This window comes from Pleurodeles waltl, chromosome 4_1 (assembly GCF_031143425.1).
Source record: "Pleurodeles waltl isolate 20211129_DDA chromosome 4_1, aPleWal1.hap1.20221129, whole genome shotgun sequence".
NCBI lineage: Eukaryota > Metazoa > Chordata > Amphibia > Caudata > Salamandridae > Pleurodeles > Pleurodeles waltl.
In genome coordinates, this window is record NC_090442.1 from 243,908,367 (window position 1) to 243,928,857 (window position 20,491).

Genomic DNA, 20,491 nt, shown 5'->3' on the forward strand with positions numbered 1-20,491 from the left:
GAATAAGAGAACAGTGGCTATGTGCTGGGAAAAGGCCTGTCCCCAGTCGTGGGTGAGGGCTTTAGTTTATTGCAATGATGTGGCAGACACTTTCACAGCAATCCTGCCAGCCACTTAATGACCCAGGGACATCCGGGGCCGTTCAGGTCATACCTGCAGTGGTAACCAGACAACTGTTTGATTTCCACTTTTGTTTTTGCCTCCTGGCATATTCAGATGCTGATCTGGAATAGTTAACCAAATTGTCTTGGTGAACTACCTACTGATGGTGACTAATTATTCCCACTGAAGCATGGCCTCCTGTATTGTCTTTTATCCTTAACCCACTGACAAGATTCTAATATGCAGATTTGCCTTAAGATTTTATATGCACGATGTCTTTCAATCAATGGTAATCATTTGTTTTGATGTTCCAGTGATGTGCGACGCTTTCTTTCTTCTAACTGAAAACCGACACGCATCTTGCAGATCCCACAAGGCTAGACGGTTTGGAGACCAGAGGTTTGCTAGGATGTGGTGATGGGTAACAACCTTCAGCTTTCAGGGATTTAGTGTGAAATCAAATGTCTAAAATCGGGCTCAGACCTCTTCTTTTTTTGGGTAGGAAACTAGGGTGGGTTACGCCACTCTCCCCTTTCTGAAAAGAAGGAACCTATTCCGTTTCTCATTTGGCCAGAAAGGCTGAGAAGTCTGACATCAATATGTTTTGTGTGGGGAGAGGGGCGGGAAAAGGGAGATCGGGGGGGGAGGTTTCTTGGAAAAGAATAATACGAACTTACCAACTAAATGATTCACAGTTTGTTATTTTCCACTGAGAAAGAAATGCAGCCATCAGACCGCTTGAGGAATCTCGTGGTGCAGGACAGGGTTTGGGCTATAGGGATAGTAAGGTGTTTTAGGGGTCAGGGGTGGGTGGGGTAAAGGGGAGAGTAAAGTTTTTTTTTTTTTTTAAATAAATGTTTATTTTCATATATATTTATATATATGTGGGTGTTTATGAATATATACATTTATATATACTTAAAAGAATATATACACACATATATATATATATATATATATATATATATGGAGAATGTCACTTACCCAGTGTACATCTGTTCGTGGCATGTTCCGCTGCAGATTCACATGCTATGCATATTCTGCCATCTAGTGTTGGGCTCGGAGTGTTACAAGTTGTTTTTCTTCGAAGAAGTATTTTCGAGTGACTCCTCCTCTTGGGCTCCATTGCGCAAGGGCATCAACTCCATGTTAGATTTAGATTGTTTTCCCGCAGAGGGTAAGGTAGGAGTAATAGTGATACAGTATAAAGAAAAGAGATGTCCATGCAAATGGAATATATGTGTATGTGTGTATAAATATATATATATATATATATATATATATATATATATATATATATATATATATACACACACATATAAAAGTGAATGTTGAACTTAAATGGCTACAGGCCCCCGGGGAGGTGGGAGGGTGCATGTGAATCTGCAGCGGGACATGCCACGAACAGACATTTTCTGTTCGATGGCATGTGTAGCTGCAGGTACACATGCTATGCATAGGTTACAAAGCAGTTTTACCTCCCATAAGCGGTGGTTAGCCTGTAGTAGTTGAAGTTGTTTGAAATAGTGTTCTTAGTACAGCCTGTCCTACTGTGGCTTGTTGTGTTGCTAACACATCTACGCAGTAATGCTTGGTAAATGTATGTGGTGTTGACCAAGTGGCTGCTTTACAAATTTTGCCCATTGGAATGTTTCCTAAGAAAGCCATTGTAGCCCCTTTTTTCTGGGTGGGATGTGCTTTAGGTGTAACTGATAGCTGCCTTTTAGCTTTTAGTTAACATGTTTGGATGCATTTTACTATCCATCTAGCTAGCCCTTGCTTTGAAATAGGGTTACCAATATGTGGTTTTTTGAACACCACAAATAATTGTTTGGTTTTCCTAAATGATTTAGTTCTATCTATGTAATACATTAGAGCTCTTTTAATATCTAATGTATGCAGGGCTCTTTCTGCTACAGAGTCCGGCTGTGGGAAGAAGATTGGTAGTTTCACTGTTTGATTGATATGAAACGGTGATACAACTTTTGGGAGAAACTTTGGGTTTGTTCGAAGTACAACTTTATGTTTGTGTACTTGTATGAACGGTTCTTGAATAGTGAAAGCTTGGATTTCACTAACTCTGCTTAATGAAGTAATTGCAACTAGAAAGGCAACTTTCCATGTTAGGTATTGAATCTGACATGAATGCATAGGTTCATATGGTAGACCCATGAGCCGTGTGAGCACTATGTTTAGATTCCACAAAGGCACTGGAGGTGTTCTAGGTGGAATGATGCATTTTAATCCTTCCATGAGGGCTTCCATGAAGGCTTTTATAACAGGGACTCTAAATAAAGAGCTGTGTTGTATATTTTGCAAATACGCAGAGATTGCAGTGAAAAGTATTTTAATGGACGAAAAGGCTAAATTTGCTTTTTGTAAATGAAGCAAATAACTTACAATGTCTTGTATTGACGCTGAAAGAGGGGCAATTTGTTTAGATTGACAGTAATACACAAACCTTTTCCATTTGTTTGCATAACACTGCCTGGTAGTGGGTTTTCTTGCCTGTTTAATTACTTCCATACATTCAGTTGGTAGTTGTAGATATCCAAGCTCTATGACTTCAGGAGCCAAATCGCTAGATTGAGTATTTTGGGATCTGGATGCCTGATCAGTTGTTTGTTTTGCGTTAACAGATCTGGTCTGTTGGGGAGTTTGATATGTGGTACCACTGACAGATCTAACTGTGTCATGAACCAGGGTTGACGTGCCCACGTTCGCACTATAAGTATGAGTTTGTTTTGACGCATTTTGTTGACTAGAAATGGAATGAGCGGGGGAGGGGGAAAAGCGTAAGCAAATATCCCTGACTAATTCATCCATAGAGCATTGCCCTTGGATAGAGGATGTGGGTACCTGGATGCGAAGTTTTGGCATTTTGCGTTTTCGCTGGTGGCGAATAGGTCTATGTCTGGCGTTCCCCAGTGGTGAAAGTATGTCTGAAGCACTTGGGGATGAATTTCCCACTCATGTGTTTGTTGATGATCTCAGATGAGAACATTTGCCAATTGGTTGTATATTCCTGGAATGTATTGTGGCACCAGGTGAATGATGTTGTGGATTGCCCATTGCCAAATCTTTTGGGCTAGGAGGGACAGTTGAGATGAATGTGTCCCTCCTTGTTTGTTTAGGTAATACATTGTTGTCATGTTGTCCGTTTTGATAAGGATGTTCTTGTGAGTGAGAAGAGGCTGAAAAGCTCTAAGTGCTAGGAATACGGCTAGCAATTCTAGGTGATTTATGTGAAATTGTTTGGTGTCCCATTGTCCTTGAATGTTGTGATTGTTGAGGTGTGCCCCCATCCAATCATTGATGCATCTGTTGTAAGCATGGTCTGAGGCACAGAGTCTTGAAAAGGCCGCCCTTTGTTTAGATTTGTGGAATTCCACCACTGAAGTGATATGCATGTTTGGCGGTCTATCAACACTAGATCGTGAAGTTGACCCTGTGCCTGCGACCATTGCTGTGCAAGGCACTGTTGTAAAGGCCGCATGTTTAATCTTGCATTTGGGACAATGGTGACGCATGATGACATCATGCCCAACAGTTTCATTATGAATTTGACCATGTACTGTTAAAACTGTAAAAACTGTAAACTTCGCACTTGTATTGCGCACTACTCACCCGTTAGGGTCTCAAGGCACTGTACGCATACCGCTGTGGAACACCTCCTGGCTTTTCCCTGTGAGGCGCGCACTCCTGGACAGCCCCAGGGTGAAGTCAGGCATCCAAGCGCTGTGAGGGCCGTTGTGGAGATTAAGCAAGCTATTGCCCAGAGTTACAGAGTGGGACCCATTAATTAGATTAGGCACCGAGGCGAGAATTATCTGGTCCAAGGGAATTGAGCCCAAGACCCGCTGAGGTGGGAATTGAACCCTGGTCCCGGGCCAGATCTCTGTATCAGGGTCTGCCGATCTAACCATTGTGCCACACTTCTCCACTGTTGGCCTGGCTGAACGTGTGCTAATACATTGTGGAAGGCTTGCACTCTTTGTGGACTTGGGCTTGCAAGTGCTGTTTGTGTATTTAGTGTGGCTCCTAAATACTGTTGAATTTGCGCAGGTTGTAGGTGGGATTTTTGGTAGTTTATGGAGAACCCTAGGGTGTGTAGGGTTTGTATTACATAACTGTGTATGACTGTTGGATTTTATTAGCCAATCGTTGAGATATGGGAAAACATGAATGTGTTGTCTTCTTAGGTAGGCAGCTACTACTGCCAAGCATTTTGTAAATACTCTGGGAGCTGTTGTTATCCCGAAGGGTAACACCTTGAACTGGTAATGTTTTCCCTGAATTACAAACCTGAGATTTTCTGTGCGCTGGATGGATGGGTATGTGAAAATATGCATCCTTGAGGTCTAATATTGCCATCAAATCTTTCTGCTGTAGCAGTGGGACCACCTCCTGTAGTGTTACCATGTGAAAGTGTTCTGACAGGATGTAAAGATTGACAGTTCTGAGATCTAAGATTGGTCTTAAGGTACCATCTTTTTTGGGAATAAGGAAGTACAGTGAGTAAACCCCTGTTCCTATCTGATCTTGTGGTACAAGCTCTATCGCTTGTTTGAGTAATAGCGATTTTACTTCTTCTTGCAACATTGAGATATGTTGGGAGGAGAGATTGTGTGGTTTTGGAGGTATATTTGGGGGAATTTGTGCCAATTCTATGCAATAACCATTGCGGATAATAGAGAATACCCAGTTGTCTGTTGTAATGGGTAGCCAATTGTTGTGGAACCTTTGCAGTATTCCCCCCCACCCACAGGTGAGGTGTGAGTTTGGAAGAGATGGAATAAGTCACTGTTTTGACAGCTGTCAGGCTTGTTTTGTTGATTGAAATTTTCCCCTGCCTCTGGGGAATTGGCCTCTGCAATTACCTTTAAACCCACCTTGTTGGTATTGAGGTTGGTAGGTTGACTTTGATTGTGAGGTGGATGCCTCAGGTGTTTGTGCTGTAAAACCACCTCTGTATTGAGGTTTCCGGAAGGATCCCCTATGTTGTCTTGTATACAAGGCACCCATGGCTTTAGCGGTGTCTGAGTCTTTTTTTTTTATTTTCTCAATAGCCGTTTCTACTTCAGGGCCAAAAAGCTGTTTTTGATTAAACGGCATATTAAGGACTGCCTGTTGAATTTCAGGCTTAAACCCTGAAGACCTAAGCCATGCGTGTCTCCGTATAGTAACAGCAGTATTGATTGTTCTAGCTGCTGTGTCTGCAGAGTCTAGGGCTGATCTACTTTGGTTATTGGTAATAGCCTGCCCTTCCTTGACTATTTGTTGTGCCCTTTTTTGTTGGTCTTTGGGGAGATGTTGTATGATATCTTTCATCTCGTCCCAATGGGCCCTAACATCTCTAGCCAATAGTGCTTGGGAGTTGGCTATTCTCCATTGGTTGGCTGCCTGCGATGCTACCCTTTTGCCGGCAGCATCAAATTTTCTGCTCTCCTTGTCTGGTGGTGGTGCATCCCCAGATGACTGGGAGTTGGGTCTCTTTCTGGCCGCGCTTACAACTACAGAATCAGGAGGCAGTTGTTGTGTAATGAATGCCGGATAAGAGGGAAGTGGTTTATATTTTTTCTCCACTCTGGGAGTAATGATCCTTGCTTTGACTGGCTCTTGAAATATCTGGTGTGCATGCTTTAACATGCCTGGAAGCATGGGAAGGGACTGGTAGGTAGTGTGTGTGGAGAATAATGTGTTAAAAAGAAAATCATCCTCTAAGGGCTCAGTGTGCATGGCGACATTGTGGTAGGATGCTGGTAATGTGGTAATGTGGTGTCTGCTGTTGTGGTAAATGTGAGTGAAGTAAATGTGTATGCATTCTAAATGTGGCAGTGGATGTGTTTGTCTTCATGGTAGTATCCTATATTTGTTGTAGCTGAGACTTCATCATTGCTGGCCAAATTAGTAGTTGCATCCCAGCTCTTCCTGTACTGTATAAGGAAACGTGTAGCTGCTAAAGGGATGACTGGAGCCCTAATGTTAGCTTTATTTTGTTTGACTCTTTCAAACAAGGAATTGGCTTTATCATCAAAAAGGCACTGCCCATCAAATGCAACTGGGAACTGCTACTGAACGATTCCTAAAACCAGATTTCTCACAGATGGGTGGTGGCGCAGGAAAACTGCAGATTTTGCCCTGAACCACTAGGTCAAATTCAATTTGCCTGGATTGGTTTCCGCATCAATTCTGTCATTGCATATGTTTGATGCAAATATAAGCATCATACGCATTGGCCACAGCCAGAATAGGCATCTCCTATACTGCATGGGAAGAACTTGCCAGAATGCAAGCCGAGGGTATTAGAGGATTTGAGTTCTAAAACGTCCTATGCTAAAGGCTTCTTGCAGAGGATGTCCAGGCTCTAAAACTCCCTATCCGGAGATAGAGCTCTCTTTTAGCTTGGCTGAAGGTGCCTGTACAACTAGGCTCTCAAGTGAAGGGTGCAAATTCAAATAAGATTAATCTGTGGGCGTTCATCTGTCCGAGGTGCAGCAAGGCAGACAACAATAGCATGCTGAGCTGTGGCCCAGGCTTGGGTTTCATAATCAACAGGAGTCTCATTAAAGCCAGAATGCACACAGCTGTCTACTTGCGGGGAAAGTATCTCCATGAAAAGGGTGATCTTTGGCTCATCTGAATACATTTCAATGCTAAGTGTTTCCGCAGCCTTTTTCAAAATGTGCAGAGAACTCCATTTGTTTCTGAGGCTGGCCCCTTTTGGAATGTGAAGAGCCTTTTGCAAAACCATCAAAGTCTAGTGTTAGTGTTCAGGAAAGGGAGAATGTATTCCCCTTACTTTCACTGTTTTCTGGATGTAAAGGTATTTGTGTAGGGTAGGAATCTGTCCCTTGCCTTATGTGTGGAGATGATAGACTATTTTGTCACTGCATGCATCTTTGGAAATTCCTTCTCTTGAAGGTACGGCAGTGTCTTGAACTTTGCAGTGTCTCTAATCTTTTGGGCAGTCGAAGGTTTATCAACAGGCATCAAAGTTGGCACAGCCAATGTCACAGAGGCTGTCATGCAATAAGAGAAGATGGCCTTGGAAGCAGCTCTGGGATCGGCTCTATTGCCTAGGCAATGATAGTGGGCGGAGACACTGGCGTCGGGGCTATAGGCTGCGGTGCTATACAAGTGTCACTCAATCTACAACCCATGATGGCCATTGAAGGCACATCAAAGAAATCTCTGCTACAGATAGCCAACAGTGCTTTTTCTTAAATGTCTTAACTTTTTGGAGACTGCAGTAGACAATAGCAAAGATTACTCTCAAAGTCACTCCAGAACAGGAATTAAGTCAGAAGATCTTTGTTTACAACACATTCACTTCTTGCCACAATGGGCCGAATAATATGGCAAATGTTTGTGTTCTTTCTTGTGCATCTGCATGATGATATGAGGGAGGCTCTCCTCCTGGAAGGAGATTGCCAGATACTTGTGCATTAGGAGAAGGGCCAGTTGTGGTCTTTCATGTAGAATACTATGCCTAAATAACAGTCCCTCAACAGAACAGGCCTTCCAGGAATTTGTGAATCTGGGAAACAAATCTCAGATGCATCTGTATGTACATTCATAAGCCATTATTTCCAGATTGCGGGCAGGATCCCGAAGCGCACAAACGGTGTATCTTAAAAGAAGAGATGCCCCAGGAACTAAAACTGGTCAAAATACTTCACTGCTCAAATGCGTTGGAGCACATTTCACCTAAGACATTGCTTTTTCTTCTACAACCAGAACTGTTCCCGAGATGCTGCTGCTTCTACTACTGATTGTCCGATGCAAAAGGTGACTCAGTGCAAAACATACCAACTAACCAGATACTCACATGCAGTCCACGCATTATCCCCGAGTCTCTATCTCAAACTCTGGAGACTGATCTAGAGGAATCAAGGTACTTACCTAAAATGTAATATGCAGACCATCAAAGTAAAGACTCCTTTCTTCCTTCATGCCCTAGTCTTACAGTTCATGGGTTCAGGAGACATCTTGCTTAAGAAGCTTAGTAGACCAAGGGTGTTTAGATACAGAGCTAAAATTTCTTGACTCAATAAGGTTTTGATGATGTCTTAAAAAGGACAAACGCAGCCTGCTTGATGTTAAATGTAAAAAGACTTCACTTAAGGGATTTATCATAGGTTAAGGCTACTCAACCAGACCACTCGCTATGGCGAGTTTTACTTTGAGGTCGAGCTATTTTTAGATTCCACTCGACCCTTCTGGCCAGTGGACAAAGAACAGGCGTTCTGTTCAGTCAGAAACTGAACTAGTAATTAAGATGCCTTTAAATCTTATTCTTGTCACATTTGGTCTGTGTTCTGAGATAGAGGTCAAAAATCAGTCTGTCTTCTTGCAATGCAAATACTTTTCCTTGTGCCTGCAGAGTTCAAGGATTTTTTAAGATGTACTGTCTAACCTATGTGAAATTAAAGGCTTTGGTATCAGGTTTTAACTAACACATAACATTTACATAATTAAGTCAACTTTACAAACATTTCAAAAGATATTTCAGTGGCTGTGAAAGACCATCTTTTGTACTTCTGGGTGATGAAAAAATATTTTAATAGGATGAAAAAAATATTTTGAGAGGATTAAAAAAACGTCAGAACACTTTATTTAGTGATGTGTACATGATAAATGTTTTCTGACACCCAATTTTCACAGATTGTTAATACACTATATGGTTTTATCATTAAAGATGCAAGTTAGTGGGAATTATTTTTACATTTCTTGGAAATTTAGGGCAAGATGTATCAAAGGGTTTTACTCATTCTGTGTCTATGGGAAAATGCTTCAGTACATGTGGCCCTTACTGTCTGTAAATGACAGTGCGCTCCCACATCATGCTTTAGTAATATATTTATTTAAAGTGAGTGTTTAAACATAAACTGAGAAACACTCCTGACCTGATGGCAAAGCTATTAGTAAAGTAAGAGGCAAGTCATGCACGGATCATGTGTACCCTATATGTGGGCTAGATTTATTAAACATCGAGCAAACGTTTTGTGTATTTAATCAAACAAAAGAGGATTTTATTTTTAACAGCAGAAATGCTGAACTCACATATTTGAATGTGCACTCATGCGAGAATGAGGAAAAGGCGACTGTAAAATACAATATTTGCCTGGTATCACACAATTTGAGACCCATTTCCGGTTAAGTTAGGTCGAGTAGATTATTCAAGCTACTCGACCTGCAGGTCTAGTAACATTTTTATGATTTTTCAAGGCCTGAGGTTGTACATAGGGGAAAACAAAATTGACAAGACCTTTCAACAGTGGGGTAATACGGATGAGGATATTCCTAAGCTGGTAAGTGAGAGTACCTCACAATTGAGCTTGTGGTTGTTTTGGACTTTTCAGGAAACAGAAGGATGCTTAACAGATTTGTTTTAATGGGATTCACATAAATAGCATGACAGCTGGGAATTACTTGGGTTACTTTGCTCAGACACAACCCCAAAAAACCACTGTTGTAAATTTGGGCTTCAAAGATACTTTTTTGCACAGGTAACCAAATTGAAAAAGTAAAAGGTAGCAGATAAATGAGACCTGGAATAAGAACCATAAAAGGAACATTGCTTGAGACGCTGAACATGTATTCAATTAGGGATGTCCGAAAGGTATAGGTCTTGCACTCATGGTTAATTTGCATATGAATGGACAAAGTGTCCAACTAACTCAATGTAAATAGACTCCTGCTTGGAACCATTTACCAACCATGAGCCTCACGTATAAAGAAGAATGTGGTTCCACAACACTTCTACAACCATATGCGTTTGTAGGGTAAAAGTACAGTTCTAACCAAATTTAAAGTGCAGAGATTCAATGAGGGTTCTGATTTAATGTCTATGTTTTCCTTAGGATTGCATGGTTAAATATAGTAAACTGTTTCCATGCCAACATTTGTGACTTCAATATCCAATCTCAAATCAGTGGCAATGAAAATATACCAAATAAAGACAATATTTATTTTATATTTCACAAAAACTATAGATTGGTATATCAGTTCAAACACTGGAAAGACTAACTTACTGATCAGATCTCCTTTACACAGTTAACTACTCACTCCCACTAATGTACCTACAATCTGTCACACCGCTTCACCACCATCTTCACAATTCATACTCACTTTATGTACACTCTCACCTATCCCATCCACTCTCACCCAAACATTCTCATTTGTAGCTAGTGACACCAGGTGTAAAGGTTGGTGAGACTAAAAGGCAAACCGGGATGACCTGTTAATACCAAAGCATTTACTAAAAAAAATAAAAATAAAAATAGACTTATGCACCGCGCTGTAGGTGTGATCTGTAGAACTGAACACAGCAGTGCGTTCAAATATTATTTAGACAACTATACTTAAATAGTAATTCTATGAATGCTCAAACAAGTAATAAAGCACAGTGTACATGCACCCAAACTATCCTGTGTTCATTATGAACCACTATAGTGACAATGTGTGACAACGCTTGAGTGCCACAACTAATAACTAAGAGTAAAAAATAATAAAACACAAGCATGAATCATCTGCACCCTAAGAACCTGTCACTGTTCAAGAGACGGCTATCTACAGGGCAAACTCCATGCAAATCACACACCCCAGCCTTAAAGAAGGGACTGCATTCTGCATTCCAAAATGCGCAGGGGGGGAAGCAGGAAATGATGTTGAAGGCCACACATGCAATAAGTAGGCGAAAAAAACACTCATGATCCAATACCATGCAGACAAAGATCAAGAGGAGAATGAGTTATTGACTACATCCCAGTCTCAGCAGAGTGCCAACCATGTTGATACTGGAAGTTCAGCTGAAAAGAATTTAACACTTGGGGAAAGAGGGCGACAAAAACAAGTTAACATAGAAAATAATGGATTAATCCAGACAGAGCTCCTCTGAAGCCATTAAAATCTACTAAAGCACAACGCTCATTTGAAAGACTTGCAGACAAACAATAATCAGTGAGGGACCCTACAGCTAAAGGAGTTGCAGCAGCGACTCATAGGGAATATAGTCTCCCTTTGGGAGCACAGCCTACATACACACCTAAAAATATGCCACGGAAAAAATTACCCAGAAATAAACCTAGTATGCCAGACATCAATCTAAATGCGATTCTCTCAGGGAAAGCTAATGTATCAGGAGAAAGAGCTACAGTACTTTATTTGATGCAGGGGTACATTCTAGAGACTAAATAGCAGAGATCAGACCTGAATGACGCTGAAGCACAAGGAATATCTGAGAGGCAATAGTCTATAAATCAGACAACTGCAACCAACATGCAAGTACAGTCAGACTGCTGTAAAAGAGGACAACATTATGCACTTGACAGCAACTCAAAACGCCCCCTAGAAAGGAATGACGAAGATAGGCAAATGGACTCTATGGTAATCTTACTACTAAACAACATACTCTCTGAAATATAAACTGTCAAAAGGAACCAGACTGAGACTGTCAGTAACATCCGACTCCAAATTCAAGACCTAGATACTAAATTAGACAGTGTTAGAACCCAAGTCTCTGAACTTGAGCAGAATGTCCAAGAAAGAAAATGGCCATTAGTTTAGCCTCAACAAAGCAGCAACTGTTTCTCAAGAATTACACTAACCCAAAAGTTTGCAGCAGGAGTGTAATAACCCACATGAGAAGAACTAATTTACGATTTGTCAGGATTCCAGTATATAAAGAGAGACTTCAGTGCCAAAATGTTTGAAAAGATAAGGAACATGTGAGAAAAGGGTGTCAAGATAATATTACATACAGTTCAGCATGCTCAGAGAGCCCTTTTTACAGGCCCTAAAACTGTCTCTCTGTGGAGAACAATATTAGTCAAGTTTGGGGACTATAGAATTGTTGGAGAGGAAATGCAGTGTGAAGAAATTATGTTACAGAAGACATCGGTAGAAAATTATGCAAAATCATATGTGGTGAAAGAGCAGTGTAGGCCTAAAATTCGTGCTGATGCCATAGAGGTGAAGATTTCACTTGAAAATAGAATGCTTGACCAGTAAGCTCTTAGTTAAAGGAAAACCCGTGTTTGCAAGTTGGAAGGTATTTATAGCCTTAAGCACACAGACACATATTCGGTTTTCCAGTATATTAAAAACATGAGGAGGAGATTGAATTAGCCATGGGTACACAAAATCTGATAGGAGGTCTTGGGAGCAGACTGATAAAACATGCACGCAAATACACATGCATTCAATAATGGTGAATAATTAGTTTGTTAAGCATTGTTAAAACTGCAATTAAGAATGTATAAGAAATACGTTAAAGGTTTAGGGACACCAGTGATGGGATGGTTTGCAACAAACATGTTAACTGCGCAGTAACTTATTATTTGACCTCTTGTAACAAGCATTGTTCTAGTTGCTATATAAGTGGCTGCCTGTGAAACAGCATATTGAGACCAGCTATTTACCTATATGGAGATAGGTACTCTACCTATCGCAAACGTAAAAAGCTGTATTTGCCTTGCAGAGAGCAGTTGTGTATTTTTTATTTTAAGTTTCCCAGCAACAGAACTAAAGAAAAATACTGTCCAGAGCAATTCATGAAAATGTTTTTAGAATAGATAATGAATTTGATTCATGAATTTACTCAGGCATAGCATTCGAGACATACATCGCAGAAGGGAAATGAAGCAACTGAAATTCGAAGTAACTGGGGTGCAAGCAATCCTTGTTCAAACAGACTTAAAGTACTGGTGCAAGGAAACATTTACCTATTTAGTGAAGTAAAGTATCACAGACATCTTGATGAATTTCATAACAAAGGAAAGAAGAAAGACCATGCTGGCATTTGAACACTTATAAAACTACCACTCTTAAAAAAAGTGGATGGAAGAAATGTATTTGTCTTGTTGAAGGGTTTGTGGGACTGGGAGGCCACAATTGGTGCAATAACTCTGCACCTCCTTGTATATGGAGTGAGTTTTCCTGGGGCATAGGTGCAAATGCTCACTGTTCTTTAAGGAGCAGAGAAGGGAGTTGGGAGATGTTGAAGGGAAGAGGTGCAGGTGAAAGAAGAAGGGTGGAAGGACCATAAGCAGTATACAACTGAATAAAGAATAATGGCAGATGAGCTAAAATTAATTTTGCTGAATGTGAAAGGTCTTAATAACCAAAAGCAATAGGGCAAGCAACAGAGGGGCATTAGGGGACAAATGAGCAATATGAACAGTGCCAACGCAGAGTCTGAGTAGAACAAGGCAAATAGATTAAAAAAAAAACACTAATTCCCTTCCATTGAGCACAAAAACAAAAGAAAAAAAAAACAGTTCCCTGAATGTGAGTACTGAAAGAACACTAGTCATCTAACCAAAAGGAAAGTAAAGAAACTATGCTGCAAGGGAGGGGCAAATATAAAAGGGTTTACTTTACGCTACACCTCTACTGCACTGACAGAAATAAAGATGCTCAGAGCATCAGGAAACAGGGAGTTACTGGACTGTAACAGAGAGCCCTAGATCCGCAGAATCTACTACAGCAGAGCATTTGTGATTAGCTCTCTGCAACCAGGAGAAGGCAACAGAAGGTATTAGCATTTAACACCATTATCTTAGATATACCTCCAAATTTCGATATTTAATGTTGACATAGGTGGTTCCTGCAGCACCACAATTCATGCACATTGTGTGATCTTGAACAAAGCAAAAAGAGACCCACCATAAAGAAATGCAGCAAAGTTAGACAGTCCGCAACAGATTCGACAAGCTACAGGAGGTGGGGAGAGGGCAGAGGCTCCTACAAATGTCGGCTCCTCCAGTGACACATTCATGCAAGATGCACTTGTGTTAGTTGGCATCCTGTCAACCCTGGACAGTACATGATGCTAGACTCTCATATAGATCACCTTGAGAGAGAATGAAGCGAAAAGGATTAATACTAGTTTCAAATGACTTAACTGGAGATTCCTCACCGTTTAAATATTACCCAGGAGTCGGACAGATTTGTAAACCTTAAAGCAGTACCTCTGAGCGCTGGTAGGTGGTGCTGTGCAGCACCACAAGGATGCTGTTCATTCTAGAAATTATGTGTGGGGTACATGTAGGCGCCACTCCAGTGTGCTGATGTCAGTTCCTTTCTTTCTGCACCATGAAGAAGTGGATCCAGCGCTAATTCTCGTCTCTGTGAGTCAGGTTTTTTTTCGTAAAAAATTGCATTGTGCAAGGGAATTGTCACCTCCCAAGATGAGATGTTTCAAGTCCTGTAAGGATTATTGCAAACAAATATCCGTGAGGAGGTCCTCATCAGCTTTGCCTGTGGTCCCTGAGTTTCAGGCACAACTTAAAGCTTGCAGTGACTAAGCTTCGATGAATACGAAGGCCATGCGGGAGCACGAGGCCATGATATGTAATTCTAAGCACCGGAAGGCTCCGCAACAATACCAGTCCAAGTAGAATGGTTGGTTCCAGTCCTGCTCCTGGTCCAGAAGTCAATCCTGAGGTTGGTTGTCATCACGCTCCAAGTCTTAGGTAAGTCAGAAAGAAACATAAGAAATACAAGCAGGACTCAGCCCCTTCCCGCCACTCACATTCTCTTTTGAAGGCATAAAGGAGTTTCTGTGCTTCTTGATCTTGCTCCCGAAGTTGGTCAACTTCGGAGCACATCCCACAACTTCTTCCAGGACAACCAAAGTTTCTGGGGACATCTGCGACATCACGGCAGATCAAAGAGTTCCTCAAAGCCATGCTCTGACTCTTTGGATCCATACCGACCCCCTTGGCGTGTCAACTGCCAAAAGGAGCCAAGAGATCCCCCATCTGGGATTAGGGCAGTGGGTTCACCCTTAGCACTAGCTGGACCCTCCAAACCCACCACTGCGCCTTTGATGGTTTGTGCTCCGACTCTGCCTCTGGCGCCACACTCCACACCAGTTCACGGGGCCTTGATGCTGATGCCTACTCCACAGATGCCAGATGACATGCTGCTCATTGTGCTTTCCCACTCTGAGTCAACACCATTATGACCATGTCCGAGGACACACTTTCAGCAGAGCATTACCTCCCTCATTTGACTTACCTCCTCCACAAGGAAGGACACATATGTTGCATTCCTTATTTTGTATGGATTCGGACAGCAATTACGATGCGGGTGATGAAATTGGGAAACCATACCGTAAAGGAAATTGGTATGAAAACCTTCAAGAAGTCAGTGGTCTTAAGATTTCCTCCTAGACAGGCCTTCTCTCACCCCCTGGTCCTTTCACAGAGGAGAGTGCTTCTTACTTAATGATCATGCATAGGACTGCTAAAGTTTGTGACCTTGATCTCCCCTCTTTGGAGGTCAAAACTAATGTCTTGACAGAAGAACTCCAGCTAGAGCAATCATGTACTGAGCTCCTCTTGCCCTTTAATGAGCCACTTACAGATACCCTCCTTGGGGCCTGGGCCAAATCATGAAGTACCCTTCCAGTCAATCACCAATTTGTGAGATGCAACCACCATACCTCGAGCGACCCTGCTTTTTTGTCTCAGAATACTACGCCGCCACCAAAGCTTAGTGGTGCTAGTGTCCTCAAAACAAATAGACAAACCCATATATCTTTTCAACTACTCCCCTGGGGAGTCCAAATGTGTGGAAACCCCTGGAAAGAGGGTATTGCCTTCCACCAGCTTTCCCCTGAGATCTGTGAATGCCAACTGCCTCCTGGAACGCTATTCCACTCTCTTTGGATTTCAGTGGCTCAAATCCTCCTATGTACCTCAGAAGACCTTTGGTCTGTGTAACTCAAGCCATACAGGATGGTCTTGATGCAGCCAAGTCCACAATGTGTTGTGGCTCAGACACCACTGATTCCAGACAGCTTGCATTGTCTGGTAGGCAAGTGGAAGGATACAAGTCATCCAGTCAAAAGGAATGTAAAGAAGCTATGCTCTACGGGTGTGGCAAACAAAAGAGAGGAAGGAAAGCAACTGAATAAGTAGCATACAAATGGGAGTGACGAGAAAGCCAACCAATGGTAAGCATTGAGCTGGCTCTTAGCCCAATGTAAGTTATTTTGTATGGTTCTTTCAATAACATACAGCTAAAAACGAAAGGATGTTACAGGATCTCAGGTTGTGCTTGAAGATGCTACTTACATTAACACTTGTAACAAGTAATTATCTAACTATGCATCATGCTGAGTAGCCACAAAATATAAACATTCAGATAAAATGCTGATATAAGGGTGTTATTGTTGTTTTACCGAATTTGTGACTAGGCCAAATAAAAAAATACTTTGCAGACAAGCAATTGTGCAAGGAGTTCATATGGCATCAATGAGTAGCTCCTAAATGGATAAAAAAAAAACAGAAAAAAAACGTTTTTTCCAGGGGCATTGGCTGCCAATAATGTGGAAATCCTGAGTCAACATACAATAATGTGCATGGCACTCATAAGCTGTCATGCATAGACCTGGTGCATTTGATGATTAGCTGTATTTAACATGCATTTTATCTTGCATTTGCTTGCTACAAACCCAGCTAAAACAAGTACCTACTGGATTGTTATTGGTTTTCCCAGTGAGAATGGCTCGAGCTTTTAATTTGTTCATATTAAAAGTTTTCAGATAGGCTTCATAAATAAGCTTGGCAAGGGCTTTCAGATCTGCCATTTGCATATCATCCAGATCATGCTCACAGGTTAGAACTTCTGCTGTAAGTTTTTCTTTCTCAGACCTCGGCATTCGTCCAAAACGGATTGCTAGGGGTAGAAAGAATGTGTCAGAAATATAACCATGAATACAAATCATATACAGTATACAGTAAATGGCTACACATCAATTGTGAAAACATTCAGGCTAAACAGCATAGTGACTTGTAGTCCTACTAATACAAACCCTATTCACCTTATTCATTGGACATCACTCAAGCTCAGTCTTTCAGGTGCCCATGCCCTGCACCAAACATGCCTGCTCACTTCCCCAGACTCCAGTTTCTTCTTTCTATTTCAGTTCATCAATGCCAAAGCGAAAGACACAGAGAGAGAACACAGATGAAGGGTGGGCAAAGGGACGTTAAGACTCATTACAAGTGGCCTTTAATGTCTAATGAATCAGATTTTTACGTTTTGATTACTTATAAGGATATTTCAGGCTGCATACAGCCCCAACATCTGGGTGAAAGCATGCAGGACTAGGCAGGGAACTCATTCCTGTATGTTATTCCTCAAAAACACGCCATCTCCTTAATTTCCACACAATTGGAATTACCAGGACCCCTAGAAATAGTAACTTTGGACACCAGAAATAAAAGATTTTAGGGCCACTCACAATGGCCGTTCATGTCTAGGTGTCTACGTAAGGCTGTAACATTCAAAACAATGAGTAACTTTTGTATTTATCCTATAAGCTACCTCAATGAGAACATTTTAAAAAAGAAATCGAAATCGCCTTAACGCATAAACATTAAAAAGGCCTATACAGAATATAGACAAAATCTAGTCATCTGATTTAGAATAGCAAATCCTTAAAGTGACAGATAGCTGTACAGACCAGCAGAACATGCTGCTAGAAATCCAGTAAGGCTAGGTAAGCTGCTCCTAATGAAGTATAAATATACCTCCATGTGGAAAACCAATTATAATTTAATACTCCAAAATAAAATAAACCACCAATAGAAAACCTTGATGGACAGCCAGGCAGGGTTTGGTCCACCATACATACCACACATTCATGTTCATGTAATTACAATAAATCAAAAGAGATCTCTTTTGCCGAGAAAAAGAGGGGGCGGGGAGAGGGAGGGCCATAACATGCTTTCCTCATTCATTTTTCCATAGGGATTTTGAACAGCGATAGCGCAAAAACTACTTGACGAAATAACACCTAATTTGGCAGGAAGGTAAGTCCTTGTCCGGAAAGAGTGCTTTTTTGTTATGGTGTAATTCCATTCAGTAGTTTTAGGGAAATTAAAGAAAATCCAAATTTGTATATCTATCTAGGGACGCGAAGGATTTACGACCCCTTCTGAACTCATGCAGAGATCTAATTGGCTGATAACACTTCAACAACAGAAGTCGTTGAAGTGTTGTTATCCATCTTAGGACTCGGCTGAAGCAGAGTCCACCAAAAAAGTAAAAAAATAAAGTAAAATGGGCCAGGGTAGAAATACCCTGACCCCTCAGCTATGGTAGTGGGGTCCCAAAGGGACCCTCACTGGGCTAAAAATCATTGAACTTTTTTTTTTTTAATGGGGTTGTGGTGGATCCGCCGTAAAATAAAACAAAGCACGGGCTCCCACGCTTCATTTCTATAATGCCCCTGGGCGAGCCCAGTCTCTGGGGTTTTTGTGTAAAAGAGTGGGAGGAGCTCCTGGCCCCCTCCCACTGCCCCAGGGACTATCACTACCCCCAGAGCTTATGCTTTATATACGGTGGGCCCTGGGGCAAATATTAAGTATGCAGGGCGGGGCGCATGCTCCCACGCTGCCCTGGGGACCATCACATCTCCAGGGCTATAAATGTACTTGATGAGGGGGGGCCTGCTCCCCCCCACCCCCGGGCTACATTGTATTTTGAGGGAGAGGCCACACTTCCCCCATGATCTGGGGACCACCACCCCCAGGGCAAATATTTGAAAAAAGAAAGGGGGTCCCTTTGGAATTCCCAAGCCCCAGGGACCACCTCCTCCCTGGGGCTGTGTGCACAGTTGGAGGGGGGTGGAGCAACTGATGGCCCGGGGGACTGCCACCCCTCGGGGCCAGCTCCTGCTATGTCACAGGGTGGTCACCCCCGGGACATAGCTCTTTGCTGTGGCTTGTGACTTTGGTGAATGATATACTTAGAATGAGATATTTCTGGACAAATTGAAAAGAAAAATGTATTTGTCAATTAAAAAGAGTGAGATCACCTTTCATTATGAACCTTAACCTTTTGAAGTTGAAAACAAATTAAAGTAGGAAAATGACCACAGACACACCTGGACTAAAACCCTCAACTTTCAGTGTGGGGTCTTTGACCGTAAACCATTATGCCACAGGTGACTCCCTACTGTGCTTTTGAGTCATTGCATTAGTCATTGCATGGAGAGACCATTACAATGACTCTCTCCTCAATCCCATTGTAGGATGGAAGAGAGAGACAATGACAAGACCAAGGGGGAGCCTCAAGGCTGTTGTGGTCCTAGCTGGCTCCCCACATCCTGTGGGAGGCGGGACTGCTTCCACAAGGAGGGAGCTGCTTTAAATAGCAGATCCCTGCATGTGGAAGCAATATTTTCATCTGTCCCACCAAGCAAAAGCAAACAGCCAAGTCCCGGGGGAGACACAGCAGGAGCCAGCCCTGGGGGGGTGGCTGTCCCCAAGGTCATCTATGGCTCCTCAAGGGGGGGGGGGGTGCACGGCCCCCCTCCAACTCTGCATTTAGCCCCAGGGAGGTGGTGGTCCCTGTAGCTGCGGGGTCTGAAACAGACATTTGATTTATAATGAGTGCCTCTGGGAGGTAGTGGTACCCAGGGCTGCGGAGCAGCTCCCTAGCATTTAAAATATAAATGCCCCCAGGACCCATCCCACATGGGGGCTTCAGTTAAAGCAAGCCCCGGAGTAGCACTTGTTTTTTTCGATTTTTGGCAGATTCGCTGCAACTCCAGACAATTTTTTTTTTTTTAAGTGCTTTTTTGCTCTCGGGGTCCCTCTGGCACCCCAGCGTCAGAGCTAAGGGGTCAGGGTGACTCTATCCTGGCCCCTTTTCTTATTTATTTTTTTACATTTTTTTCCTCTGGGACTCGGCTTCAGCCGAGTCTCAATATGGTGGCCAACACTGAAGTGTTGGCAGCCAATCAGATCTCAGCACGAGATCGGGAGGGGTCACAAATTCTTTGCTTCCCTATATCTACAAATTTAGATTTTCTTTAATATCTCAAAAACTACTGAACAGATTTACACCAAATAACAACAAGCATTTGCAATGCAATGGATCTTGTGTTTGCTCGAGTTAGAGCTATTAGCGTTGTAAATTCCTAACTGGACTTTTCTTGCCACATAAATTGAAAATCAAAAGTAAAACATTTGACATAAGCGAGCCAATTCTAAGTACAATGGCCGCCATGAGTATGAGTGCAAAGGAGAGACACAATAGGAAAAAGAAGTTTGCCCGCAGTCAAAAGTATCGGCAAATGTGCAACTATCCATGTAAGAGGGTCCGTGTCCAAGGGGGTAACAAAACCGCCCCAAGGAGGGACAAATGTAAAGCATTTACCAATGATGACAAAGGAATTTTGAAAGGCAAGCACACGAATGAGTGATAGTGATGGGCGTGAAGTGGGCGTGGTTAGAAGTCCACATAGATACCAACACGTCGGAAAAGCAGCGCTTGGGTGCTGCTATGCTCGACCTAAAAAGGGCTCTTGCTGGGCCAAGAGGTTCTTTTCTGCCAAATTTGGTGTAATTTCGTCCAGTAGTTT

General features: G+C 42.2%; 1 protein-coding gene across 2 annotated transcripts in view; it reads right to left on the reverse strand.

Moving 5' to 3' along the window:
- PPARA (peroxisome proliferator activated receptor alpha) overlaps positions 1–20,491 on the reverse strand; it is a 217,123-nt gene that overhangs the window by 25,078 nt on the left and 171,554 nt on the right. For both annotated transcript variants that reach the window (XM_069228246.1, XM_069228245.1), the window contains one exon: positions 16,592–16,794. In XM_069228246.1, coding sequence (XP_069084347.1) covers positions 16,592–16,794 — 203 coding nt within the window. The remainder of the gene's footprint in view (positions 1–16,591; positions 16,795–20,491) is intronic.